The sequence below is a fragment of the Zonotrichia albicollis genome, chromosome 33, assembly GCF_047830755.1.
Source record: "Zonotrichia albicollis isolate bZonAlb1 chromosome 33, bZonAlb1.hap1, whole genome shotgun sequence".
NCBI lineage: Eukaryota > Metazoa > Chordata > Aves > Passeriformes > Passerellidae > Zonotrichia > Zonotrichia albicollis.
The window spans coordinates 2,411,494-2,439,407 of NC_133851.1; the positions used below are offsets into that span (position 1 = coordinate 2,411,494).

The window sequence follows — 27,914 nt, forward strand, 5'->3', positions numbered from 1 at the left end:
GCTCGGGGACAGTGTAGATGTCAGAGCTGGGGGCAGCTGGGACACTTGGGCTGGATAAAAACAAGACGCTGGAGCCGGAGAAAAAACAGAGAACTCGAGCTGGGACAGCCGGGGTGATGGAGCCGGGGACAGCTGGAGTCAGGATGCCAGAGCTGGGGACAGCCAGGCCGGGGCATCTGGGGACAGCTGGGGCACCGGAGACGGCGACAGCCGGGATGCCAAACCGGCGACAGCCGGACCGGTGGATCTGGGGACAGCCGGGATGCCAAACCGGGGACAGCCGAGGATCCGGAGCTGGGGACAGCCGGGCCGGTGGATCTGGGGACAGCCGGGGCTCCAGAACCAGGGACAGCTGGGGACAGCCGGGGCTCCGGAGCCAGGGACAGCCGGGGCTCCAGAGCTGGGGACAGCCGGGATGCCAAAACCGGGGACAGCTGGGGCTCCAGAGCCAGGATGCCAGAGCTGGGGACAGCCAGGCCCGTGCATCTGGGGACAGCCGGGGCTCCGGAGACGGCGACAGCCGGGATGCCAAAACCAGGGACAGCCAGGATGTCAAGCCGGGGACAGCCGGGGCTCCGGAGCCGGGGACAGTCGGGGACAGTCGAGGCTCCAGAGCGGGGACAGCCGGGGACAGTGGATCTGGGGACAGTCAAGGCTCCAGAGCCGGGGACAGCCCGGGCTTCGGAGCAGGGACAGCCGGGGCTCCGGAGCGGGGACAGCCGGGGACAGCCGCGGCTCCGGAGCCTCACGTTGCCCACGGCGCTGCCCTTGAACCGTCACTCACCCCCGGCTGCCGCTGCCCCGCACCTGTCGCCCGCCTGATTTATCCTCCCCAAAATAACCGGGAAGCGTGACCGTGATCCCCGCTCGTGTTCCTGGGGACGCGGCCGCTGGCAGGGCCAGCCCTGGCGGGGGGGTGGTGGCAGCGTTTGGGGTCCCCAGCCCAGGAGTTGGGGACAGAGCCGGGGACACCAAAGCAGGAGGGTGACACGCGTGGCTGATGTGTCCCCCGGCTTGTCGCCTTCCTGCTGCTGGGGACAGCCTGGCCCCGGAGCAAACTGAACGGGGACACTCGGAACAAGGGCCACATTGAGTCACGGGGCCGGGGGCGCCAGCAGTGCCACAAAACAAGGGTCCCTCTGTCCCCCCCGCCGCCGCCCCCGCCTGGGGACAGCGCTGACGCACGGCGGGGCCGCGAACGGGAAGCGGGGCACGGTGGGCACCGGGTTGGCACCGGCGCGATTGCTCTGTCCCCTCCCCACAGCTCAGAGCTGCCCTCTGCCACCTTGTCCCCATCGCTGTCCCTGTTCCCTCGGCACGGGCTGCTGCGGGAGGGACGGGGACGGTACCGGCAGGGCCGAGTGAAGCAGCTCCGTGGAACCGGCGGGCGGGCCCGGGGCTGCTCGGCACAGACGCGGCTGTGTCGGTGTGTGCCCGCACGGTGACACGGCCACATTCCTGCTGCGACTGACACCGAGCCGTGTGTCCCCATGGCAGGATGGCAGATCAGTGCCCCAAATGTCCCCTTTCCCTGTGTGCCCATGTCCATCCATCCCCTGTTCCTGTGTCCCCCAAGTCCCCATGTCCCTGCTCCCACTGCACCCCATATCCACGTGTCCCCGTGTCCATCCTATCCCCATACCCAGCCATCCCACTGTCCCTTTGTCCCTCTAGTCTTCATGTCCCTTTATCCCGCGTCCCCCTGTGTCACGCTGTCCCTTGTGTCCATCTGTCCCTGTATCCCCCCTTTCTTTATTTCCCTTGCTGTCCCATATCCTTGTGTCCCTTCATACCCAGGTGTCCCTCTTGCCCCTGTGTCCGGTGTCCCCACGCGTGTCCCCCCCGTTGTCGCCTTGTCCCCGCAGGGGTCAGCGGGGGACACCGGCCCCGCTGCAGTACCTCCGAGGAGCCTCCAGCAGAGGGGGCGCCATGGAGCAGGTGAGACGCTCTGGGCTGCGGCATTCCAGCTCTATGTCCCTTTTGGAACGAACCAAGCAGCGAAGAGGGGTCTCCGCGGACTCGAAACGGCCTGTCCACCTCCGGTGACACCCTGCGGGCGGGAACGGCACCGAAAGGGAAAAATATTAAAGGAATCAAGTTCGGAGTGATGAAACACGGTGGTCATGGCCGGAAGGGTGGCTACGATGCCTGTGGTGTGTTCTGCACACCCCCGCGCAGATGGGATGATCCACTTCCCTCCTCCGTGCCGTCAGATGGTCGGGCCGGGGCGGTGAGTGGGGTCCGGGGCCGGGCCCGGGAACCGAGCGGGGACCGGGGCCTGGCCGGGGCTGAGGGGGCGCAGGGACTGAGGGGAGACCGGGATCTCCAGCCTGGAGGGAGCCTGAGGCGCTCCGTGGGAGACTGAGGTGGGCGCGGGCCGCGACGTCTGTGCCTGTGTGGTGTTTTGGGGGACCCAGCCGGGATCCCCCGGGCTCCTGTGAGGTGGAGGTGGGCCCGTATGGGGACACCCGGATCCCTCAGGGGTATTGGATCCATGAGTGGACCTGAGCAGGACATTTGGGTCCGTGAGGGGACCTGAGCAGGACATTTGGGTCCCTCAGAGTATTAGATCCCTGAGAGGATCCGATCAGGATATTTGGGTCCCTTCTGGGGTGTTGGATCCATGAGGGGACCCGACCAGGACATTTGGGTCCCATCTGGGACACCTGGATCCCTTTGGGACACCCAGTCTGGACCCCCCTGAGCTTCTGCGAGGGCCCATATCTGTGGGATGTGAGAGATTTCAATCAACCCCATCTCTGTGGGGCTGTGAGGGGCCTGTACCGAGGGTGCCTGGATCCTTGTGGCATGTGGGGGACCCAAATGAGGACATCTGGGGCTACAGGGGGTCTGTACCAAGGGTGTCTGGATGCTTTTGGCATGTGGGGGACTCAAATCAGGACATCTGGGTCTCTGTGGGGTCTGTACCAAGGGTGCCTGGATTTTTTTGGCATGTGGGGGACTCAAATCAGGACATCTGGGTCTCTGTGGGGTCTGTACCAAGGGTGTCTGGATGCTTTTGGCATGTGGGGGACTCAAATCAGGACATCTGAGGCTGTGAGGAGCTACAGGGGGTCTGTACCGAGGATATCTGGATGCTTGTGGCATGTGGGGGACCCAAATCAGGACATCTGGGGCTATGGTGGGAGTCTGTACCAATGGTGCCTGGGTGTTTTTGACATGTAGGGGATTTAAATCAGGACACCTGGGTGGCTCCCTGTGGGCTACCAGGACACCAGCACACAGGGGGGTGGCAGAGGGGCTGTCACCCAAGCCTGGCAGCACCCAACCCCCCCGTGCCACCCTCGTGTCCCCTCAGCAGCCGCTGCTGTGGCCCCTCCAGCGCCGGCCCCGCCATGAACTGCCGCGCCGAGGTGCTGGAGGTGTCGGTGGAGGGCAGGCAGGTGGAGGAGGCCATGCTGGCCGTGCTCCACACCGTCCTGCTGCACCGCAGCACCGGCAAGTTCCACTACAAGAAGGAGGGCACCTACTCCATTGGCACCGTGGGCACCCAGGACGTGGATTGCGACTTCATCGACTTCGCCTACGTGCGCGTCTCCTCCGAGGAGCTCGACCGCGCTCTCCGCAAGGCTGTGGGGGAGTTTAAGGTGAGAGGAGGGAAATGGGGAGCGTGAAAGGGGTTAAAGGGAAGCCACACATCTGCAAAGGTGCCCCAGGATGGAGCAGGGGGCTCGTGTGGGTGGATTAAAATGAGCAGTGTAGGGGGATACATATGGTAAATTAAGGTGGTGTAGAATGTAATCTTATCCCCCAACGAGTTGTAGCTGGACTAATTAGTAAAAGATTAGGAGCTACACCTGTAGCCAATAAGAACAAGTGGTATAAAAAAGTGGATTGGTGGGATCTGGACTCAGATGATGACTGCAAGAACCAAGAAGAGTCAGTGTGTAGAGGAATTGCTTACAGAAAACATCGAGGAGGCACAAAACTCTGAGGGTATGGAATCCTTGCACTATAATGATAACAGAACTCTTGATATAAAAGATAACAGCTGAGGGCTGAAGGAGACTGAGAGGAGACTCCTCAGCTTCATCCCCAGGGCAGCTCTGGTCTCTGCTCCGTGGGACAGTGACAGCACTGAGAGAATGGATAGAGCTGTGGCAGGGAAGGGGTTGGATGGATATTGGGGAAAAGCTCCTTCCCCCACAGGGTGATTGGGGGCTGGAACAGCTCCCCAGGATGTGGTCATGGCCCCAAGGCTGCCAGAGCTCAGGGAGTGTTTGGACACCGCTCTCAGGCACAGGGGGGGGGGGTCTGGATGATCCTTGGGGGTCTCTTCCAGCTCAGGATATTCTGTAAACCCCAGTGGGGTGTGCCTGGGGAGGGTTGGTCAGTCCCTGCTCCCCCATGACCCCCGTGCTGCCCCGCAGGACGCGCTGCGCAGCTCCGGCTCCGACGGCATGGGGCAGATCTCCCTGGAGTTCTACCAGAAGAAGAAATCCCGGTGGCCCTTCTCGGATGAGTGCATTCCCTGGGAGCTGTGGACCATCAAGGTGAACGTGGTGAACCTGGCCAACGAGCAGGAGCGGCAGATCTGCCGCGAGAAGGTGGGGGAGAAGCTCTGCGAGAAGATCATCAACATCGTGGAGGTGATGAACCGCCACGAGTACCTGCCCAAGATGCCCACCCAGTCCGAGGTGGACAATGTCTTTGACACCAGCCTGAAGGACGTGCAGCCCTACCTGTACAAGATCTCCTACCAGATCACGGACTCCCTGGGCACCTCGGTCACCACCACCATGCGCCGGCTCATCAAGGACACGCTGGCGCTGTAGGGCTGGTGGCACCCAGGCAGGGTCACCGTGGCACTTTTGGGGCAGTGACTCTGCTTGGATCCCCTCCTTCACCTCCAGAAAGCTTCTGGGAGGAACTTGGCTTGGCCTAGCCTGTAATTTGGGGGTTGCTGCTCCTTGGTTTTGTCCATCCTGGAGAACTGGCTCAGTGGCTCCGGCCTGGCTGATGACCGGGGTGAGTCCTCAGGGCAAGGGTGGCACCAGCCCTGAGCGGTGCTGGGGCCTGGCAGAGGGTGCTGGGGGTCAGGGTGACACCCCACCCACCCCTCTGCAGCACACTTGGTGCCACACAGCCAGTGCTGGCCGTGTCCCTTATCACCACCTGTCCCCAGTGTCACTCCTGTCCCTGGGGGGCCAGAGCTGCCCCAAAAATAAAGAGTTTCTGCTTTCACACAGAGCCTGGTCATGTCCTGGCTGTGGGAGCCATGGGAGGGGGGAATGGATGCTGAGGCTGAGCTGGTGGTCCCTATCACATCCAAAACCAAGGGGCTGAGCTGGGGGATCCCCCATTGCTGTGGGGCTGAGCTGGGGGTCCCCAGTGTAACGGGGCTGAGCTGGGGGTCCCCATGGCACACTCACACCATGGGGCTGAGCTGGGGGTCCCCAGTGTAATGGGGCTGAGCTGGGGGACTCCAATGCTGTGGGGCTGAGCTGGGGGTCCCCATGGGGGATTGAGTGCTATGGAGCTGAACTGGGGGTCCCCATGGCACACTCACACCATGGGGCTGAGCTGGGGGTCCCCTGAGCCATGGGCTCCCCATTGCACCCCAGTGCTGTGGGGCCAAGTGCCTGCAGTGGGGACAGCCAGAATGGGGAGCCCCAGCTGCCCCCCAGGGCACCTCAGGAGGGGGCTGGGGTGACTCCCCCTTCCCTGCAGGACTCTGCACCCCTCCAGGGGGGCTCCAGGGCGGGGCAAAGCTGCTGCCCCTTGCCGGGGGGGCACCCAGTGCCAGTGAGCGTGAGGGGGGCCGTGGAGGGAGGATCAGAGAGTTCCTGACATCACTTAAACCCTCGCGTCTGTCACCGCCACACTCCGCTCCCGGGAGGAAGGCGAGGAGGAGGAGGAGGAGGAGGGGGACATGAACGCCACCCGTGAGGACACGGGGCTGAGCGAGGCCGCCCAGATCGCCGTGGTCCTGGTGCTCTGCCTCGCTGTCACCTTCGCCATCCTCTTCCTCGGCTGCAACCTGCTCCTGCAGGCCGAGAGCCTGGCAGCGCCCGCGGCGCAGGGCGAGCGGCGCCTGTCTGAGCCTGACCCTGCCACCGAGGGCACGTAGGGACCGGCCGGAGCCTCACAGATGGACAGATGGACGGCTGGGTGCAGATGGACAGATGGACACGGACCAGCACAGATGGACGTGGCTGGGCAGGAGCGTCCTTGGCTGCAGCATCTCCAGTGACCCTTGGGAATGGAGCAGGATGTGCACTGGGATCCTGCCCTGAGTGGCAGATGGACAGATGGACGGCTGGGTGTGGATGGACAGCTGTGTCCTTGCCTGTAGCACCTGAAAGTGTGGGACAATGCTGGAGGCTTGTGTGGGTGGATGTAAGGAATGGGCAGTGAGCCCAGTGGATGGACAGATGGACATGGATGGACATGGCTGGACAGAAGCATCCTTGGCTGCAGCAACTCCAGTGACCCTTGGGAACAGGATGTGCACTGGGATCCTGCCCTGAGCAGCGGATGGATGGATGGACGGACGGACGGATGGACACAGATCAACATGGATGGACATGGCCGGACAGCAGTGCCCTTGGCTGCAGCATCTCCAGTGACCCTCGAGGATGGAGTGGGATGTGCACTGGGATCCTGCCCTGAGCGCTGGGGACTCGGGTGCCTGGATGTCACTGAGGGCAGGTGGGACCTGCCTAAACCTGGCAGACGGATGGATGGATGGATGGATGGACAGACGGATGGACACGGCCAGACAGCAGCATCTTTGCCCACAGCATCTCCGAGGATCCCCAGGCTGGAGCAGGGGGTTTGTGTGGGTGGATTAAAAGGTCCCAGGTCAGCGGCGGCGCTGGGGGGGCTGAGGCCGGGCCAGATCCCACCCTGGGTGTGGCAGTGCTGGTAATCCCCCCAAGAGGATTAGAGAAAACTTTTATTCCCTGTTTCAGGGCTAATCCCTGGCCTGCTGGGGCTCAGCGAGGGAGGCCAGGACTTTGTGCCACTGCTGAGGGTTTGGGGTCACATCCTGCCCCTCCCAGCACCCCATGGCCACCCCCACAAGCCTTTTTTGCCACCCTGCCCCTCCAGTCCTTTGGGACCTCACCCTGCTCCCCCTGCAGCCCCTCCCAGCCTCCAATCTGTTCCCAGTCCCCCACAGCCACCAAAAGTGGGGAGAACTGGGACCACCCCACACTGGAATGGGGCTGGGGGTGTGGGGGGCTCCCAATTCCTCCCCAAACCAGGTCCCCCCTCTCCTTAACCCCACAGCTTTAATAACAGCACTGCAAAGCTCTGCCAAATGTCTGCACATCTCTGTGCCCCCTCCCTGTCCCCCCCCAAACACAGAACCACAGCCTGGGGAGGCCCCCAAACCTCCTGGGCTGCCTCTGTGCCCCCACCACGTTCCCCCAAATCAGGCACTGCCCATGTAAAAGACTCCATATATTTCACATGTACAAAAAGTCACCGTGGTGGGGGGAATGGTCGGGGGGTCCTGGGGTGGGGGGCACCATCCTGCCCCTCTCCAGTGCCCCCCCAGCCTGGCTTTGGTCCCTTTTTTTTTGGCACTTAGTGTTCACATCAGTGGTCAAAGTGTCGAGCGCGGGGTGGAGGGGTCCCTCTGGTCCCTGCAGTGGGACTGGGGGCTCTGAGCCCCCCCAGTGAACAGGGGGACCCTGACGGGGAGGGGAGCACCCCATGAATCAGCTCCTGATGCTGGGGCTCCACCAGAGATGGATTTGGCCTCTGCCTTGGGTGGGCAGGGGCTGCAGGGTCTCCCCGGGCACAGGGATGTCACCTGTGGGAATGGTGGCACATTTTGGCCCTGTCCCACGCGGTGTCAGGGCAGGACGGAGCCTCACGGGGCACTTGGGGGGCAGAGGGGGGTGAGGAGGGGCTGAGGCAGCCCCAGGTCCTCCCCTGCCCCCCGGTCGGGCTCCTTTGCCTTGCTGGGCTACAGGCGGATCCACCTTCGGGCTGTGGGATGGAAGGGACAGTCAGGGACAGAGCCAGGGACACCTGGGGGTGCCCAGGTGACCCCCCCCAGAGTACAGGCACCACAGGCTGAGTCCTCCAGGCACTGGCCTAGGACCCAGCAATGCACTGGGATCCCCGCTCTGGGCTTGAGCAGGGCACTGGCACCATACCCTGGCATCCAGTACTGCACTGGGATCCTGCCCAGAATCCAGGAGTGCACTGGGACCACACCCTGACATCCAGTCTTGCACTGGGATCCTGCCCAGAATCCAGGAGTGCACTGGGATACCAGCCTGGCATCCAGTCTTGCACTGGGACCTTGTCCTTACTGGGATCCTATCTTGAGACCCAGTAGTGCACTGGGATACCAGTGTGGGATCCAGTACTGTACTGGGATCCCATCTTGAGACCCAGTAGTGCACTGGGATCCTGCCCCGGGACCCAGTGACCCCCCTCTGGGATCCAATATTGCAGAAGGATCTGTGCTGGAATCCAGCCTTGCACTGGGATTGTGTGTTGGGATCCTGTGCCAGGGCCCAGCCTTGCAGCAGGATCCAGTGCTGGGATCCTGTGCTGGGATCCAGCCTTGAACTGGGATCCAGCTCTGAGATCCTGTGCTGGGATCCAGCCTTGCACCTGGATCCTTTGCTGGGATCGAGCTCTCTGTTGGGATCCTTTGCTGGCATCCAGCTTTGCACTGGGATTCTGTGCTGGGATTCTTTGCTGGGATCCAGCTCTGTGTTGGGATCCTGTGCTGGGATCCAGCCTCGAACTGGGATCCAGTGTTGAAACTCAGCTTTTTACTACAATCCTGTGCTGGGATCCAGCTCTGTGCTGGGATCCTGTGCTGTGATCCAGCCATGCAATGGGATCCTATGTTGGGATCCAGCCTTGCACCAGGATCCTGTGCTGGGATCCAGCTCTGTGTTGGGATCCTGTGTTGGGATCCTCTGCTGGGATCCAGCTTTGCACCAGGATCCTGTGCTGGGATCCAGCTCTGTGTTGGGATCCTGTGTTGGGATCCTCTGCTGGGATCCAGCCTTGCACCAGGATCCTGTGCTGGGATCCAGCACTGGGATCCAGCCTTGCATTAAGATCCTGCCCCAATCCAAAGGCCTGGGGCACACCAGACACCCTGGGGTGGCAACATGCAGGGAGGGGGGCGTGCAGAAGGGGGCATGCGGGGCTCAGGGGGAACCCAGGGGGATCCAGGTGGGATCCAAGGGGATCCAGGCATGCAGGTGGTACCTGGGCTCTTAACAGCTGGACTCGTCGTGGTGGGACGGGTCGCAGAAGAAGCGGGAGCCCCGCTTGGCCGTGCGGGCAGTGAAGGGGACGCTCTTCAGCGCTGCGGGGGGACGGGCAGGGGACGGGGGGGACAGGGACACGTCAGCCCCCGTGGCTGGCAGGGCCAGGGCAGGGGGCCAGGGGGGCCGAGGGGGCCATACCTGTGATGATGTCCTCGATGGTGCCATCCTTGCCCTCGTACATGGGCCGGTGGTCCTTGGCCTGGCGCCGCCGCAGCTCTGCGATCAGCTCCTGCTGCTGCCACTTGTTCCGCTGTGAGGGAGGCACAGGGGGCCAGGTGAGGGACACAGGGGTCCCCTCCGTGCCCCCCACCCCCCAGCCCACCCCGTGGCTGCCTCCACCAACCTTCTCCTGCTTTTTAGCCTCCTGTGCCAGCAGCTTCTCCCGCATCACCTCCTCCTGCTTCTTGCGCGTCTCGTTCTCCTGCTCCGCGTCCTGCCGGGGCACACAGGTGGGCAGGGGTCAGATTTCCCCCACCATGGTGCCACTCACCTGCAGGGCACCCCCTCCTGGCCCCAGCTCACCTTGTAGGAGTGGATGAAGCGGACAAAGACCGGGAAGAAGACAGACGGTGGGGTGGTCTTGGGGCTCTCGCCGAAATACCGCACCACGGTGTTGTAGGCGTCCTGGCACAGGAGCGGGGTCAGGCACGGGCAGTGCCCGGCACAGGGGGAGGGCAAGGCATGGTGGGCACCACGTGTGGGCAAAGCAGGGCAGGAGAGCACAGGGAGTGTGCAAGACAAGGCGTGGGTGACAAGGAATGCACACAGAGAATGCAAAGGAAGGCAGGAGTGCACAAGGAGTGTGCAGAGCAAGGCGTGGGTGACCAGATGTGCACGAGAAGTTTGCAGAGCCAGGAGCAGAACCAGACGTGCACAAGGACCATGCAAGACAAGGTGTGGATGACAAAGAAGGACACGGAACATGCAGAGAAAAAGCAGGGGTGCAAGAAGAGTGTGCAAAGCAAGGCGTGGGTGACAAAGAATGACACAGAGCATGCAAAGGAAAGCAGGAATGCAAGAAGAGCATGCAGAGCAAGGTGTGTGGGTGACCAGATGTGCACAAGGACTGTTCAAGACAAGGTGTGGATGATGAAGAAAGACACAGAACATGCAAAGGAAAGCAGGAGTGCAAGAGAAGCATGCAGAGCAAGGTGTGTGGGTGACCAGATGTGCACAAGGAGTGTGCAAAGCAAGATGTCCGCACAAAGGCTGCATAGAGTAAGGTGTGGATGACAAAGAAAGACACAGAACATGCAGAGGAAAACAGGGGTGCAAGAAGAGCATGCAGAGCAAGGTGTGGATGACCAGCTGTGCAGAAGGACCATGCAAGACAAGGTGTGGGTGACCAGGTGTGCACTAGGACCATGCAAGACAAGGTGTGGGTGACCAGGTGTGCACTAGGACCATGCAAGACGAGGTGTGGGTGACCAGGTGTGCACTAGGACCATGCAAGACAAGGTGTGGGTGACCAGGTGTGCACTAGGACCATGCAAGACAAGGTGTGGGTGACCAGGTGTGCACTAGGACCATGCAAGACAAAGTGTGAGTGACCAGGTGTGCACAAGGACCATGCAGAGCAAGGTTTCAATGACCAGGTGTGCCCATGGACCATGCAAGACAAAGTGTGGATAAGCAGATGTGCACAAGGACCACGCAGAGCAAGGTGTGGATGACAAAGAATGACATGGAGCATGCAAAGGAAAGCAGGGGTGCAAGAAGAGCATGCAGAGCAAGGTGTGTGGGTGACCAGATGTGCACAAGGGGTGTGCAAAACAAGATGTCCGCACAAAGGCTGCATAGAGTAAGGTGTGGATGACAAAGAAAGACACAGAGCATGCAGAGGAAAACAGGGGTGCAAGAAGAGCATGCAGAGCAAGGTGTGGATGACCAGCTGTGCAGAAGGACCATGCAAGACAAAGTGTGAGTGACCAGGTGTGCACTAGGACCATGCAGAGCAAGGTTTCAATGACCAGGTGTGCCCATGGACCATGCAAGACAAAGTGTGGATAAGCAGATGTGCACAAGGACCATGCAAGGTGTGGATGACAAAGAATGACATGGAGCATGCAAAGGAAAGCAGGGGTGCAAGAAGAGCATGCAGAGCAAGGTGTGGCTGACCAGCTGTGCACGAGGACCATGCAAGACAATGTTTGGATGAGCAGATGTGCACAAGGAGTGTGCAAAGCAAGATGTTTGCACAAAGGCTGCATAGAGCAAGGTGTGGATGACGAAGAAAGACACAGAACATGCAGAGGAAAGCAGGGGTGCAAGAAGAGCATGCAGAGCAAGGTGTGGCTGACCAGCTGTGCACGAGGAGTTTGCAGAGCAAGGTTTCAATGACCAGATGTGCACAAGGACCATGCAGAGCCAGCTGTGGCTGACCAGATGTGCACAAGGACCACGCAGAGCCAGCTGTGGCTGACCAGCCGTGCCCGTGGCCGGTGCCAGGCCGGGTGTGAGCCGCCCTCACCTCGGCCGTGCGCGCATCGCGCTGCAGCCGCTCCAGCTGCCCCTCGCTGCCGCCCAGGAAGCCGCGCAGCACCGCGCTCTCGTGCTGCCCGCACTCCCGCCGCAGCAGCTCCATGCCCCGGCCCAGCTCCTTCACATCCAGCAGCACGTTCTCCAGGGACACTGCAGGGACACGGGATGGGTCAGTGCAGGAGGATACAGTATGGGTAAATGAAGGTGGTATAGAATGTAATCTTAGCCCCTAAAGAATTGCAGCTGAACCAATTAGTAAAGATTAGGAGCAGGCCTGATGTTAACAGGCCACACCTGTAGCCAATAAGAAGAGTGTTATAAAAGAGTGGATTGGTGGGAACCGGAGTCAGTTGGCTACTGTAAGAATAGGGAAGAGAGTGCCTAGAGAAGCTGCCTACAGGAGAAACATCAAGGAGGTACAAAACTCTGGCAATATGGAACCCTTGCAATGTAATGACAATAGAACTCTTGCACTATAATGACAACACGTCAGTGGCTCTGGGAAGTCGGGACAGCAAGGTGGAGCCATAATCACAGGTTGAAGGGCACCTGCTGCAGCTTTCTCCACAAAGTGCAGCTCCTGCCAGAAGGTCGCCAGCTCTGGGTACTTCTCCCGCACCGTCAACGCAATGAAGTGCAGCAATGTCATCTTCCTATCGGTTGACTTGGTGTCCAGGAGCTGCAGGAGGATTTGGGGAGGGGGTCAGGGCTGTGGGATGGGACCCTCAGGGTCCCAGGGAGCCGGGGAGGGGCTGCCCACCAGGTCCAGGCTCTGCAGTTTGAAGCCGTAGACTGCGCCGCGTTTGCTGCTGTTCATGTAGTTGCCGAGTGCCAAGATGATCTGCAGGGGCAAAGCAGCAGAGTTGGAGGGTCAGGAGGGAGTGAAACCCCCACAGGAACCCCCTCACCCAGCTACAGCGAGGCTGGATGAAGGATCCCCACCCAGCCCACCTCCAACATGTGCTTCAGCTTCTGCGACGACTTAACCGAGGCCGAGGCCGCGATGATGGCGTTGAGCTGCTGCAGGGGGACAGCACAGGGGGGCTCAGCTGGGGTTCAAGGTGGAGCAGGTCCAGTTCTCCCCCTCCCCAGCTCCGTACCGGCGTCAGCATCTGGATATTCTCGGCGAAGTTGCCGAGGAAGGCCATGATGGCCATGCGCTGGGGCAGCCTCTCCACCTTGCTGAACTGCAGCATGAAGCGATCCTCGTCCGCCAGCTCCTCCAGCGGCTTCCGCTCGCGCTCGTACTGCCTCAGCGCCTTGGCCTCCGCCTCCGTGGGCAGGAACCGCATCAGGCACTCCACGAAATCCACCGGCAGCGTCGCCAGGTCGAACCTGCCCCCGCACCGCAGTGTTGGGGAGCGGATCCCCAGAGGTGCCCAGTTTGGGGAGCCTGGATCCCTGTTTGGGCACCCTGAACCACAGGCAGAGCCCCTGCACCCTGCCTGGGCCTCTGTACCCCACCTGGACCTTCTGAACCCCAATCAAACCATGTGCACCCCAGCCAAGTCCTTCTGCACCTTGCCTGGCTCTTCTGTTGATCCCTCTACCCCCAGCCAGACCCCTGCATCCCAAAAAGCTCCTCTGCATTCCAGACAGTCTCTCTGCACCCCGCCTGGCACCTCTGAACCCCAAAAAATTCCCGCTGCTCCTCCGCCAAGACCCCCTGAACTCTGCCTAGGTCCCCCTGAGCCCCAAGCAGCCACGCTGCCCCCCAGCCAAACCATCTGCACCCCAACCAACCCCCTTGCACCCCAACCAACCCCTTTGCATCCCTACCAACCCTCTTGCACCCCTGTCTCCCCCCTGCACCCCATTCCGGACCCTCCCTGCCCTCTGAGCCACTAGAACCTCAGCACCATTGTCCTCCAGCAGTGGAGGCCACCCCAAACAAACCCCTTGCACCCCAACCAGCCCCTTTGGCCCCTGTTTACCCCCTGCACCCCATTTTTGACCCTCCCTGCCCCGTTTCTGCCCCCCCAGCGCAGCCCATACGTGTGGATGGCCCGGCAGATCTCGTCGGCGCTGCGGCCGGCCTTGCGCAGGGTGATGGCCAAGTTCTTGGCACGGTTGGCCTCCAGCAGGGTCACCTTGGTGGCCACTTTCTGCGCCGCCTTGCTCTTGGCACACACCAGGTCCAGCGCCGGGCCCTGCGCCTTGGTCTTGAACAGCTCCTCGAAGCGCTCCAGGTCCAGGTCCTGGGGGGTGAGGGGGGTCAGAACTGGGGCTGGGCGTGCCCACGTGGAGAGGAGGACTCCATAATGTCAGAAGGCTAATTAATTACTTTATTATACTGTATTATTCTATACTATATTACTATTATACTATTTTTTTTACTATATTCTATACTATATTACTATTGTTATATTATATATTATATTATATTATATTATATTATATTATATTATATTATATTATATTATATTATATTATATTATATTATATTATATTATATTATATTATATTATATTTAATACCATACTGTATTATTCTCTACTATATTACTATATTATATACTGTATTACTATAATACATATTATAATATATTATATTATAGTTTATTCTATACTATATTGCAGTATATTATTCTATACTGTATTAGTATATTACTATTATAGTATATTCTATACTATATTACTAAATTATATACTATATATTTTAGTATATTACATACTATATTACTATACTATATTAAATCTTGTAATATACTATATTATAGTATATTGTATGCTATATTACAGGATATTATTCTATACTATATTACTATATTATTCTATACTATATATTAGTATATTCTATACTACATTACTATACTATATTGCATATTATAATATACTATATTGTAGTATATTCTCTACTATATTACAGTATATTATTCTATACTATATTACTTAATCTAAACCGAATGTGCCAAACACTCAACTCCACTGCACAGAATCTTGTGACCGTCAGCAGTCCCGACACACACACCTGGATTCAATTGGTCAATTAATCAAATTGACCAGAATAATTGACCAAATAACCAGAATCCAATTACCAATTCCCTCCAGGTAAAGAATCTTCCACAACGCACCCCACTCGTGAACAACAAGAGGAGCAGCAATTGAGATAAGAACTGGTTTTTTTTCCTTTCTCTGAGCTTCAGAGAATGTGAATCCCAGAATTATCCTAGGGAAGCTGTGCCTTGTTTTTATTCTGTGAAGAGAAATGTGGCCACAGAGGGGTCCTGGGCTCACCTCCAGCACCCTCTCGTCATCCAGCTCGCTGAACACCGTCCCGCTGATCTGGCTGGGCTTCAGCGCCGTCCAGTTGAACACAGGCAGCCGGAACTTGGTCTTGATGGGCTTCTTGATCCGGATGGCTGCCAGCGGGGTGGGAGCCAGCTCAGCACCCCCAGGGCATGGGGACATGTCCTGTGCCCACCCTGAGCCACCTCAGCCTGCTGTCATCAACCCCAGGGCATGGGGACATGTCCTGTGCCCACCCTGAGCCACCTGAGCCTGCTGTCATCAACCCCTGGGCCACCCACATGTCCTGTGCCCACCCTGAGCCACCTGAGCCTGCTGTCATCAACCCCAGGGCCACCCACATGTCCTGTGCCCACCCTGAGCCACCTGAGCCTGCTGTCATCAACCCCAGGGCATGGGGACATGTCCTGTGCCCGCCCTGAGCCACCTGAGCCTGGTGTCATCAACCCCAGGGCATGGGGACATGTCCTGTGCCCACCCTGAGCCACCTGAGCCTGGTGTCATCAACCCCAGGGCCATCCACATGTCCTGTGCCCACCCTGAGCCACCTGAGCCTGGTGTCATCAACCCCAGGGCCATCCACATGTCCTGTGCCCACCCTGAGCCACCTGAGCCTGGTGTCATCAACCCCTGGGCCACCCACATGTCCTGTGCCCACCCTGAGCCACCTGAGCCTGGTGTCATCAACCCCAGGGCATGGGGACATGTCCTGTGCCCACCCTGAGCCACCTCAGCCTGGTGTCGTCAACCCCTAGGCCACCCCATGCTGGGGTCTCTGAGCAGGTGTTCCTTGAGGATTGCAAGCCCAGCACTCTAGAGTTTGCAACCCTTCCCTGTCCCTTGTCCCTGTCCCCACAGTCCCTATACCATCCCTGTCCCCATGGTCCCCCCATTCTCCCTGTCCCTTGTCCCTGTCCCCACAGTTCCTCTGTCCTCCCTGCCCACAAAATCTCTACACCATCCCTGTCCCCACGGTCCTCACACCACCCCTGTCCCTTGTCCCTGTCCCCACAGTCCCTATACCATCCCTGTCCCCATGGTTCCCACATCCTCCTGTCCCTATTGTCCTCACACTGTCCTGCTCCCCACACCCTCACTGTCCCCTGTCTCTGTCCCCTGTCCCTGCCCTGTCCCCTGTCCCTGCACTGTCCCCTGTCCCCACGGTCCCTGCACTGTCCCCTGTCCCCCGTCCCCTGTCCCCATCCCCTGTCCCTGTCCCCACCCCGTGTTCCCCCTCATCCCCACGTACCTGAGAGCCCCACGGTGAGGGCGATGGACGGTGCAGCCCCGGGCAGCGGCGGGGCCGGGGGACACTTCCCTGTGGAGCCATCAGAGGAGGGGAGGTGAGACCCCAATTCTGGGCACCACCCAGACCAGCACCACGGACATCCCTTTCTGAGACCCCTCCCACCCCTGGGCACACCCAGCTCTGAGCTGCCCCAGCTTTGGGTACCCCGGGGTCTTCCTCTTCCTCCTCCTCATCCTCACCTGGGAGCGGGGGCGCGGGGGGCGGCAGCGGGGGAGGCGGAGGGGGCGGCGGGGGGGGCGCGGCTTCCACGGGGGGCAGGACCGGGGGTCGCAGGGTCTCCTCCGAGGGCTCGGGCAGCGGAGGGGGCGGCTCGGCCCCGCCGGGCACCGGGGGCGGCTCGGAGCCGTAGTGCCGCCGGAAAGCCTCGTCCTTCTCCTTGATCATCCTGCGCAGCGTGTGCACCTGGTGGCTCGTGTGCTCGTAGGTCTCCTGGGGACGGCGAGGGTCAGACTGGGGGGACTGGGACCCTTCCCCACTCCCCACAGCTCCTACAGCCCCCCTCAGCACACCTTGACCACCTCCAGCTCCTTCTCTCGCTGCAGCAGCTGCTTCTCCAGCTCTGCCACCCGCATCATGTTCTCGTTCTCCAGGTCCAGCAGCTTCTCCGTTAGCTGAGGAGAGGGACACGGCTGTGACAGCAGCTCAGGGACAGCCCCGCTGTCACCTCTGACCTCCCTGGGACCCAGCAAGGAACAACCCCACACCCCCCCCGTGCTCACATACATGGGACAGGTGCTCCTCCAGCTCCTCCACCTTCTCCAGGGCCACATTTTTGGTCTCAGCATCCTCCAGCAGCCCCCCCACATCGAAGACGTTGTCCAGGTACGCCTGGATCTGCACCTGCAGCTTCTCACTCTCCGTGTGCCTCGACTTCTATGGGCACAAAGGCGCCATCAAGGATGGGGGGGCCCCCCAACACAGTTCCCCTGACCCTCGACCCCCCCCATACCTGCAGGAACTCCTCCAGCCCCAGTTTGGTGAACTCATACTGGAGATGCACGCGGAAGTTCATGTCCTCCACCGAGTGCACCACGATGTTGATGAACTGCATGCAGGCCACCTGCAGGCAGGGCTGGTGTCACCAGGTGTTGTGGCGTGATGGAACAGCCTGTCCATCCTGGTTCTTTCCCCAGGTGTGCCAACAACCTGTCCCTTCCTCTCCCCTGTCCCTTGCTGAGTGCTGTCCATCAATCTTGGCATTCCAGAAAGGGCATCGTGTGATTGGCAGAGTTCAAAAGATGCCTCTCAGCCCTGGGGGACATTGGGCTGTCCAGGTGTCATTTGTCCCTTGAGACTTCTCCTCCCTTACCTGGTTGGTGGGATCCCAACCCCTTCCCTGCCCCTCTCCCCAGGGTTAAAGGAACAGCAACCACAGGGTCAGGGAGTTCTGTTGGAGCTGGTGCTGCATTCAGAGGCCTGTGGGCCAGAATAAAGCTCTGGATCCAAACCCTCCATCAGAACCGACTCCTTTTCCTTCACCATGGCCTTAAAGCTTCTCCACCAAGGTAAACCTGAGCTCCTGCAAGCCTGGATTTGTCCCAAGCACCCAGCTGCAATATCCAGCCAGCCAAAGGTGTCTCTGGGGTGAAACCACCACAGCTGCCACCCTTGGTCAAGCAGCAAGGGCTGGACAAACCCAGGCACATTCCATCCAGCTATATTGGGATTTAATTCCAATATATTGGTATTTAATTCCAATATATTGGTGTCCAACGTGGGGCAGCTCCATCCTGGGGATGGATCAGTCAGGGAAGAGACCCCTGAGGTGGCACCCTCACTTTTGCTGCAATATCCAGTTGGCCAAAAGTGTCTCTGAGGTGAAACCACCACAGCTGCCACCTTTGGTCAAGCAGCCATGGCCAGATGAGCCCAGGCACGTTCCATCAGGCTATATTGGTATTTAATTCCAATAACCAGGATTCCTCCTGGCCCCCCAGAGAGCCTCCCCCTCGCCCAGGACGGGGTGTCCCACCATGAAGTCGATGCTGCTGTCCTCGTTGCGGAAGTATTCCATCAGCCGCTCAAAGCGGTGTTTCTCCTTGCACACCTGGGCAGGCAGAAATGGGGTTCACCTGGCGTGGCCCCCCCAGCCACTGACCCTCCCCTCATCTCCTGGGCTCCACTTCCCTAATCCCAGTCTGGTCCTGGTGCTCCCAGACTCCCCCATTCCTCATGAATGATCCCTTCATCACCTGCACTCCAGATTCCCCTTCCCAGCCTGGTCCTGAGGTCCCTGGTGCCCCCATCCCAACCTTCTCTTGGGACCCAGATTGCTTCTGGGTCCCTGGTGTCCCCACCCCAACCTTCTCTTGGGGTGTCCCTCATCCCAGATTGCTCCTGGGTCCCTGGTGTCCCCATCCCAGCCTTCTCTTGGGGTTTCTCCCATCCCAGGTTGCTTCTGGAGTCCCCAGTTCCTCCATTCCCGAGGTCCTGCTCCTCAGACCCAGCCTGATTCTGGTGCCTCCATTCCCTCATCCCAGCCTGCTCCTGTCTCCTTCCATTCCCCCATCCCAGTCTTCTTTTGGGGTGTCCCTCATCCCAGATTGCTCCTGGGGACCCTGGTGCCCCCATCCCAACCTTCTCTTGGGGTGTCCCTCATCCCAGGTTGCTTCTGGAGTCCCCAGTTCCTCCATTCCCGAGGTCCTGCTCCCCAGTCCCAGCCTGATTCTGGGGCCTCCATTCCCTCCATCCCATCCTGGTCCTGTCTCCCTCCATTCCCCCATCCCAACCTGGTCCTTTTTCCTCCATTTCCCCCATCCCAACCTGGTCCTTTTTCCTCCATTCCCCCCATCCCATCCCTGCTCCCACTCCCCTTTTACCTCCTTGAAGTTGTCAAAAGCCGCCAGGATGATCTCGTGGCCGCCCCTCACCAGGCACACAGCAGCCAACAGCTCCAGCACCAGCGCCTTCATCCTGGCCACAGCATCACCATCATCACCATCAGTGCCACCATCACCATCAGTGCCACCCCCTGCCAGCTCCAGGACCCCCGTCCCACCCTGCCAGACCCTCCCTCACCTCGGGTTCTTGTTGTTGAGGCTCAGGGCGATCTCGTTGACGGCGTGGGGGTGAGACATGACCAGGTTGAAGCCGTACTGTGGGCACGGAGAGCACAAAACCAGCGTCAGCCGTGGTGGCAGCGGTGACAGCGGTGTCCCCACCGTGGGGTGACACTACCTGGTAGTTCATGATGGCCCGGAGACACATGATGCACAGGTGAACATCATCCTTCTGGCTCACCAGGCGTGAGTTCTTCAGCGCCCTGCGGCTGGGCAGCGTGCCATAGCTGCGGGACAGGGCACACGGTGAGTGGGGTGGCACCTCCGACGGGGGGGACAGCGTGGGGACAGCGTGGGGACAGCGTGGGGACAGCCAGATGGGATTTGGGAGGGACAAAGGCAGCCAGAGGGCGACAGGAACAGAGCGAGCAGAGGCGGAGCAGAGGCGGGCACGGGGAGCAAAGGCGGGCACGGGGCTGGCACCGGACACCCGGAGCAGAGGCGGGCACGGGGCTGGCCCTGGTACTTACCGAGCAGCGAGGTGGGCACGGAGGGGACAGAGAGAGAGCACAGCCAGAGAGGGGCACCCCGGCCCTGGAAGCAGAAACGGGGCGCATTACCCCGGGGCACGGGGGCACAGCCAGAGCAGGGGGAGCGGAGCCGCGGGGGCACAGGGCAGGCGGGATGGGGAGATGGCAGTGCCAGGGCTGCGCGGGCAGAGAGGCAGAATAGGTTGTGGCATGAGTGCCACACCAAGGGCGAGGCACAGCGCTGCGTTTGTGCCATGCAGTTGGCATGGGACAGGGCGAGGAGTGACACCATGGCAGGGCACAGACATGGCACGCACGCACCATGGCACAGACATGGCACACACCATGGCACACAGCATGGCACACAGCATGGCACAGACATGGCACACACCATGGCACACGGCACACACCATGGCAGACACCATGGCACACAGCATGGCACACAGCATGGCACACAGCATGGCACAGACATGGCACACTGGCACACACCATGGCAGAGACCTGGCACAGAGCATGGCACAGACATGGCACACACCATGGCACACCAGCACACACCATGGCACACAGCATGGCACACAGCATGGCACAGACATGGCACACAGCATGGCACACCAGCACACACCACGGCACACAGCATGGCACAGACATGGCACACAGCATGGCACACTGGCACACAGCATGGCAGACACCATCGCACACACCATGGCACACAGGCACACAGCATGGCACACAGCATGGCACACTGGCACACAGCATGGCACACAGCATGGCACACAGCATGGCACACTGGCACAGCACTCAGCAAGCAGCCAGAGCCCTGCACAGGCCGTACCCCATGGCAGGACGTGCCCCCAGAGTGGGCCATGCCCCCGGGCACGTACCGTAGGGCGGTCTGGCGGGCAGAGCGTGCCAGGCTGCTGCTGAAGGGGGCGGGCAGGGCGCTGGGGTGCTGCAGATCCTCGATGGACCTGCTCCAGGAGCGCAGCTTCTCCAGGGCACCGTCCTCACCTCCTTCCAGGCCCTCAAAATCCAACCTGGAGGGGGCACACGGGTGGAGCGAGGGTGGCACAGGGCTCTGACAGGGGGCAAAGTGCTTTGAAGGGGGGCACAGGGCTCTGGAGGGGGGCACAGGGCTGTGGTGAGGGGCACAGCACCCTGGTAGGGGGCACACGGCTCTGGCAGGGGGCACAGGACTCTGGAGGGGGGCACAGGGCTGTGGTGAGGGGCACAGGGCTCTGGCAGTGGGCACAGTGCTTTCGCAGGGGGCACAGGGCTACAGCAGGGAGTTCATGGCTCTGGCAGCGGGCACAGTGCTTTGGCAGCGGGCACAAGGCTCTGGCAGGGGGGCACAAGGCTCTGGCAGCGGGCACACAATTCTGGAGGGGGGCACAGGGCTTTAAATGGGGGCACAGGGCTCGGGCAGCTCTGGCAGGGGACACAGGGCTGTGGTGGGGGGCACACAGCTCTATCAGGGGGCACAGAGCTCTGGCAGGGGGCACAGGGATATGGCAGTGGACACAGGGCTTTGAAGGGGGGCACAGGGCTCTGGCAGCTCTGGCAGCGGGCACACGGCCCTGGCAGGGGGCACAAGGCTCTGGCAGGGAGGGGGCACAGGGCACTATCAGCGGGCACACAGCTCTGGCAGCAGGCACAGGGCTCCAGCACAGATGCAAGCACTGCAGTAGGTGCCAGGTGGGCACTGCGGGGTGGGCAGAGGCACGAGGGTGGCTCAGCAATTCCCAGAGCAGCCGGGCAGGGTCTGACATTCCCGCATCCCTCACAAACCGCGGCTCCCTCCCTGCCTCGGCGCTGATAACGGACCCAGCGCTATCAGGGAGCTGCCACAGGCTCCCCAAGGACTCCCTGAACCCCCAAAGACTCCCCAAGGACTCCCTGGACCCCCAAAGACTCCCCAAGGACTCCCTGGACCCCCCTCCCCTCACCCAGAGACCCCCGACCCCACTCACATGACGGCGCACTGGGCGAAGGACAGGTAATTCACCAGCACGTCCAGCCCTTTGTTCTCATCATTGAGGAACTCCCGCACCCACCTGCGGCACCAGGAACCCATCAGAGCCCGCGGGAAACGGGGATCCCCCCCAGAACAACCCCTTAAACACGGGAACACCCCCAGAACACGGAGACCCCCCCCCAGAACATCCCCCTCCAACATGGGGACCCCCCCAGAACAACCCCTTAAACACGGGAACCCCCCCAGAACACCCCCATTAAACACGGGGACCCCCCCAGAACACGGAAACCCCCCCCCAGCACAACTCCCTCCAACAGGGGGACCCCCCCAGAACACCCCCATTAAACACGGGGACCCCCCCAGAACAACCCCTTAAACACGGGAACCCCCCCAGAACACCCCCATTAAACACGGGAACCCCCCCAGAACACGGAGAGCCCCCCCCAGCACAACTCCCTCCAACACGGGGACCCCCCCCAGAACTCCAAGACGGGGACCCCCCCCCAGCAGAACCCCCTCCATCACGGGGACCCCCCCAGAACAGCACCCCCCTTAAACACGGGCACCCCCCCAGAACAACCCCCTCCAACTTAAAGACCCCTCAGAACACAGAGACCCACCGCAGAACACCCTCTCCAACACGGGGACCCCCCCAGAACACCCCCGGCACCACGGGCACCCCCGCTCTGGCACGGGCACGCTGCGGGCACTGCCCTGGTGGGCGCAGCCCCCCCGTTATCAGCAGTGCCGGCGTTATCAGAGGAGCGCAGGGCAGGGAGGGCTCGGCGCGGGCGGGAAACGGGGCTCGGTGATGGGGCTGCACCCCTAAACCCACCCCTGAGGGGAAAGGAGGGAATTCGGGGTGCCCTGACCCTTGGGAGGGTGTTGGGGTGCATTGTGAGGCGCCAAGAAGGGAGTGGGGGTACACGGGATGGGGGATTCACCCCGAACCTTGGGAGGGTCTTGGGGTGCACTCTTGAATTGCTGTGCCCAGGGGCAAGGAGAGGATGGGGGTACACGGGGTGGGGGTTCCCCCCGACCCTTGGGAGGGTTTTGGGGTGCAATTGTGAGGTGCCAAGAAGGAGGTGGGGGTACAGGGGGTGGGGGATTCATCTGGACCCTTGGGAAGGTGTTGGGGTGCAATTGTGAGGTGCTGTGCCCACGGGAAAGGAGGGGATTCGGGGTGCCCTGACCTTTGGGAGGGTCTTGGGGTGCAATTGTGAGGTGCCAAGAAGGAGGTGGGGGTACAGGGGGTGGGGGTACAGGGGGTGGGAGATTCACCCCAATCTTTGGGAGGGTCTTGGGGTACACTCTTGAGGTTCTGTGCCCAGGGGGCAAGGAGAGGGTGGGGGTACAGGGGGTGGAGGATTCACCCCGAACCTTGGGAGGGTCTTGGGGTGCAATTGTGAGGTGCAAGGAGAGGATGGGGGTATTCATGGGGTGGAGAATTCACCCTGACCCTTGGGAGGGTTTTGGGGGGCACTTGTGAGGTGCCAAGAAGGGGATTGGGGGTACAGGGGTTGGGGGATTCACCCCGAACCTTGGGAGGGTCTTGGGGTGCAATTTTGAGGTGCCAAGAAGGGAGTGGGGGTACACGGGATGGGGGATTCACCCCGATCTTTGGGAAGGTGTTGGGGTGCAATTGTGAGGGGCTGTGCCCGCGGAAAAGGAGTGGGTGGGGGTACACGGGGTGGGGGTACAGGGGGTGGGGGATTCACCCCGACCCTTGGGAGGGTCTTGGGGTGCAATTGTGAGGTGCAAGGAGGGGATGGGGGTACAGGGGGTGGGATTACCGGGGGTCCCCAGCCCAGCCCAGCCCAGCCCAGCTCCGCGCGTCACGGAGCCCCGGGGCCCGCCGGGGCCGCCCCTTTCCTGCCGCCGCTCCAGCCCCCGAGCCCCAGCCCGTTTCCTGTCTCCGGCTGCTGCTATTTTGGGTTCCGTGGGCAGGGACGAGCGGGGCCGGCGGCGGGGAGCAGCCCGCACGTGCACGAGCAGCCCCGGGCACGCCGGTGCCACCGGGAACCCTCCGGTGATGTCCCCAAAACCCCCCGGGTCCCTGCGCATCATCCCAGGGCCGGTCGGGGATGGAACGGACCGAGCCCCTCCGGTCTGTCGGGAGGAGCCGGACGGGGATCTGGCCGCGCTGCCTCGTTCAGGGCGTCAGCACCGGCCCATCCGCCCCGGCATCCGCCCCCGGGAGCGGCCCGCGGGCCGGGGCAGGAACCGGCCCCAGTTCCTGCAGCGCCTCCGGCTTCCCCTGCAGCTGTGCGGGGCTGGGGACAGCACCCCGCGGTCCCCCCGGGGCTCCAAAGCCATCCGGAACTCTGCACCCCACAAACCGCAAAGTCTGGACCCCCCAAACCCTCCCTGGGACCCCACAAACCCTCCCCGGGATCCCCCAGCCCCTCCCCGGGACCCCCCACTCACCCAATGTGGTTGGTCCTCAGGCTGATCTCCAGCTCCCGCAGCACCTTGGTGGATTCCTGCACCCTCCTCCTGAACTTCTGGGGGGCACAGCAAGGCTGAGCTGTGTCCCCCCAGATCCCCCAAACCCCCCAAGGCCCCCCCCAAAGCCCCCCAAAGCCCCCTCACCTTGCGTGTGACACCCGGCTCCAGGAAGCTGCGCAGCTTCTGGATGTAGGCATGGGGTGGGCTCTTCACCTGGAACCGCTCCTGGGAGGGGACAGGAGGGTGTTGGTGACATTGGTGACATTGGGACAGCGGCGTTGTCCCTTCCCCCGACCCTCCACGGGCCACCCAGCCCCACCTGGTCACAGATGAGGTCCCATTTCTTCTCGTTGTCGTACTGGCGCAGCAGCCGGGCTTTGTCCGGGGGCAGGTTCATGGAGCTCTGGGGACACAGAGGGGGTGTCACCCTGAGGGACACGGGGACAGTGCCCCCAAGGGGCACCGAGACCCATGGCACAGCCACAAAAAGCACCCACAGGGTCCCCTCTAAGGGCACCCTGAGCTGTGGCATTGCCAGAGTGGCTGGCACCAAGGTGGGTGTCAACCTGAGGGACACGGGGACAGTGCCCCCAAGGGGCACCGAGACCCGTGGCACAGCTTGGGTGGCCCCAAAAAGCACCCACAGCTCAGCAGGGTCCCCTCTAAGGGCACCCTGAGCTGTGGCATTGCCAGAGTGGCTGGCACCAAGGTGGGTGTCACCCTGAGGGACACGGGGACAGTGCCCCCAAGGGGCACCGAGACCCATGGCACAGCTTGGGTGGCCCCAAAAAGCACCCATAGTGCCCTCCAAGGGGCACCAGGACCCATGGCACAGCCCCAAAAAGCACCCACAGGGTCCCCTCTAAGGGCACCCGGAGCTGTGGCATAGCCAGAGTGGCTGGCACCAGGGTGCATCAGCGGGCACCGATGTGGCATGGGCACAGCAGTGCCACCAGGGCCACGTGCCAAGCACCAGCGGCACCAAATCTCTCCATCCCTGACGCATCCTTCCTGTCTGCAGCTGCTTCCGTGCCACAACCGCAGCCTCCGCTCCCGACCGGGCACGGGGCCAGGCACTGGTGCCAGCTCCCCAGGACACTGGACACAAAGCCTGGCACCGGTGCCAACACTCCAGGACACCAGACATGGGGCCAGGCACCGGTGCCAGCTCCCCAGGACACTGGGCACAAGGCCTGGCACTGGGTCACTGGGAAGACCCCAGTGGGACGTGGCACAGGACAAACGGGGTGCCACAGTGGGCACCAGGGATGCCAGAGAGCCTGGGAGTGCCGTGGTGGGCAATGCCACTGCAGGGAGAGATGCCAGTCCATGTGGGTGATGTCACCTTGGTGGGAGATGCCAGTTTGGTGGGAAATGCCACCCTGGTGGGAGATGGCATTGCTCTGGGTGGTGCCACCCTGAGGGAGATGGCATTGCTCTGGGTGGTGCCACCCTGAGGGAGATGCCACCCTGGCGGTGACACAGCCCGGGGCAGCCCCGTTATCAGGAGCTGCTCCTCCCCTCCGTGCCAGCCCTGCCCCGCTCATCCCGATCCCACGGGAAACCGGGACCGAGCCCGGGGCAGGCCACGGGAGCGCTGGGCAAGGGTCCCACGGGACTGACCGACCACAGGACAGAGTGACCAGCAGGACAGAGAGACCACCAGAAGGGACTGACCACCAGAAAGGACTGACCATCAGCAGGGACTGACCAGCAGGACAGACTGACAACCAGGATACACTGACCACCATCAGCACAGACTGACCAGCAGGACAGTGACCACCAGGACAGACTGACAACCAGCACAGACTGACCACCAGGACAGACTGACCACCAGCACAGACTGACCACCAGGACATACTGACCACCAGGACACACTGACCAGCGGGACAGACTGACCACCAGGACACACTGACCACCAGGACACACTGACCACCACCAGGACAGACTGACCACCAGCAGGACACACTGACCACCAGCACGGTGCCCCCCAAACTGCCCCCCCGAGGGGCACCGTGCCCTCCGCACAGCTCCGCGGTTATTCCCGGTCCGGGCCGGGACCGGCGGCGGAAGGGACGCCCGGAGACCCCGCCGGGGGGCGAGGGGCGCCCGCGGGGGGCTCTGAAGCGCCGCCGCCCGCCCGTGCCGCCGTTCCCGCCGCTCCGTTTCCTGCCTTTGTGGTGGGAACGCGGCCGCTCCCGGCCGGGCGCTTCCCCTCCGCCGTCCGCCCCACCGGGAGCCCCCCATGCCTTGAATCCCACCGGGAAACGGCGGCACCGGAGGTTGGGGGGGCTCCGGGGCGGATCCTCGCCTCCGGGAACCGCCGGGCTCCCATCACATGATGGAATGAATATTTTCCGCCCCCGGTAGCAGCCGGGACGGCACCGATGGCCGCGGGGGCATTTTGGGGGAGGCAGGTGCCACCACCCCGCTAAGTGACCCCCTCCCGGTACCGGTGTCGCCCACCGGGACGTGTCCCCCCCGCCACAGGCCCCGCGTGGGATGCGGGACGGGCGGGAGCCGCTCGTTACCGGCGGGACGCGCCCACGCCGGTGCCCCCGGTGTCCCCCGGTGCCCCCGGTGCCCCCGATTTCGCCTTCCAGAGCCCCGTGGGACCACACTCGGCATTTCCTGCCCGGCTGCGGCTTCCGCTGGCGGCGGCTCCCACCGGGATGGCGGAGCCGGGGGGGCACCGGTGTCACCAATCCCCGGTGTCCCCCCCGCCACCCAAACAAAGCCGGCGCCGCCGAGGGGCCACCGGGACGGCTCCGGGGCCACCCAAGCGCCGGTAGGACCTCTCGGCAGTGTTGGTGGTCCCGGTGGCACCGGGGTGGGCACCGCCCCGGCTGTGACAGCGCACCGGGGACCGCGCAGGGCACCCGCGCCCACCGGGAACCACTTCACGCACCGGGAAACCGGGAACCCCCGCAGCCAGCGGGGAATGCCAGCCCCGCGCGCTGCCCCGACCGGACTTTCCCGGTTTGCAAAGTCCCCGGGCCTCAGGGGCCCCCGCGGTGGCACCGGGAGTGGCGTCACCCCCGGGGCTGTCCCGGCTGGGGAGTTCCCCGCGGTCGCTGCCCATCCCCGGGGGCACCGGCGCTCCCCGCCCGCCCCTGGCGGCTCCGGGCGGCGCTGCCGTCCCGGCGGTGCCCGGTGCCCGCCAACTGCTCCGGGAGAGCGCATCGGGAGGAGTCCCGGGGAGGGATGAACCGGGACGGGGCTCAGCGGGAACACCGACGGAGCGAACGGGCGAAGCGCACCACCGGGGGCACACCGGGAACGGAGGGTGAGCACCGGGAACTGGGGGAGCGCGGCGGGGGTCGGCCTCTCACCAGCACCAGGGCGAAGCGCTCCTCCAGCTCGCAGGGCTCCGGCATCGGCATCTTTCCCGGGGCAAACAGTCCGGCTCCCCCCGGGGCCGCCGGTGTTCCCGGGCCCCGGGGCAGCGCCTCCCCGTCCGCGCTCTCCACGTTCCCCATCCCCGGCCCAGGCACCGGGGGGCGGTGGGGGAGGTTCAGCCCGTCGTGTCCGGCGCTGCCGCCGCCTCCCGCTCCCGCTCCCGCCCCGCCCGCCCCGCCCGGTCCCGCCCCAGCGCTGCCGGTGCTCGGCGGCGCCACCAGGGGGCGCCCTCCGGAGAGGCGCCGCCACCAGGGGG

The 27,914-nt window shown here is 62.2% G+C and overlaps 2 protein-coding genes across 10 annotated transcripts; one reads left to right on the top strand and one right to left on the bottom strand.

Moving 5' to 3' along the window:
• The first annotated feature begins 1,975 nt into the window (after positions 1 to 1,975).
• Positions 1,976 to 5,205, top strand: ATG101 (autophagy related 101). Of its 4 annotated transcripts, none has more exons than XM_074530648.1 (3): positions 1,976 to 2,230; positions 3,323 to 3,608; positions 4,392 to 5,205. In XM_074530648.1, exons 1-3 carry the CDS (start codon positions 2,124 to 2,126, stop codon positions 4,794 to 4,796), a joined length of 798 nt encoding a protein of 265 aa, XP_074386749.1. In that variant the 5' UTR covers positions 1,976 to 2,123; the 3' UTR covers positions 4,797 to 5,205. The 4 variants fall into 4 exon arrangements, with proteins under 4 accessions (XP_074386749.1, XP_074386748.1, XP_074386750.1 ...); XM_074530647.1 differs by having other exon boundaries at positions 1,977 to 2,230; positions 3,320 to 3,608; XM_074530649.1 differs by having other exon boundaries at positions 2,225 to 2,366; positions 3,320 to 3,608.
• Positions 4,844 to 27,834, bottom strand: FMNL3 (formin like 3). Of its 6 annotated transcripts, none has more exons than XM_074530643.1 (27): positions 27,592 to 27,834; positions 24,579 to 24,662; positions 24,404 to 24,484; positions 24,239 to 24,312; positions 21,807 to 21,890; positions 20,721 to 20,873; positions 19,488 to 19,596; positions 19,329 to 19,405; positions 19,130 to 19,223; positions 18,283 to 18,357; positions 17,260 to 17,370; positions 17,034 to 17,183; positions 16,820 to 16,921; positions 16,490 to 16,739; positions 16,251 to 16,319; positions 14,990 to 15,114; positions 13,749 to 13,951; positions 12,854 to 13,088; positions 12,705 to 12,773; positions 12,514 to 12,594; positions 12,303 to 12,432; positions 11,743 to 11,903; positions 9,795 to 9,896; positions 9,616 to 9,705; positions 9,411 to 9,522; positions 9,211 to 9,310; positions 4,844 to 7,962 (listed from the first exon to the last, which is right to left on the bottom strand). In XM_074530643.1, the coding sequence occupies exons 1-26, from the start codon at positions 27,736 to 27,738 to the stop codon at positions 9,219 to 9,221; spliced, it is 3,060 nt and encodes a 1,019-aa protein (XP_074386744.1). In that variant the 5' UTR covers positions 27,739 to 27,834; the 3' UTR covers positions 4,844 to 7,962; positions 9,211 to 9,218. The 6 variants fall into 6 exon arrangements, with proteins under 6 accessions (XP_074386744.1, XP_074386743.1, XP_074386742.1 ...); XM_074530642.1 differs by having other exon boundaries at positions 17,034 to 17,180; positions 24,239 to 24,315; XM_074530641.1 differs by having other exon boundaries at positions 24,239 to 24,315.
• Positions 27,835 to 27,914: the final 80 nt, after the last annotated feature.

Excerpts from the sequence above, each read along its gene's own strand:
- ATG101 (XM_074530647.1), top strand. The coding sequence starts at position 2,124 with ATGGCCGGAAGGGTGGCTACGATGCCTGTGGTGTGTTCTGCACACCCC. Across the intron at positions 2,231-3,319 it reads CAGATGGTCGGGCCGGGGCG|CAGCCGCTGCTGTGGCCCCT; the intron begins GTGAGTGGGGTC and ends GTGTCCCCTCAG. Across the intron at positions 3,609-4,391 it reads AGGCTGTGGGGGAGTTTAAG|GACGCGCTGCGCAGCTCCGG; the intron begins GTGAGAGGAGGG and ends GCTGCCCCGCAG.
- FMNL3 (XM_074530641.1), bottom strand. The coding sequence starts at position 27,738 with ATGGGGAACGTGGAGAGCGCGGACGGGGAGGCGCTGCCCCGGGGCCCG. Across the intron at positions 18,358-19,129 it reads CTTTTGACAACTTCAAGGAG|GTGTGCAAGGAGAAACACCG; the intron begins GTAAAAGGGGAG and ends CTGCCTGCCCAG. Across the intron at positions 12,433-12,513 it reads AACTGCAGAGCCTGGACCTG|CTCCTGGACACCAAGTCAAC; the intron begins GTGGGCAGCCCC and ends ATCCTCCTGCAG.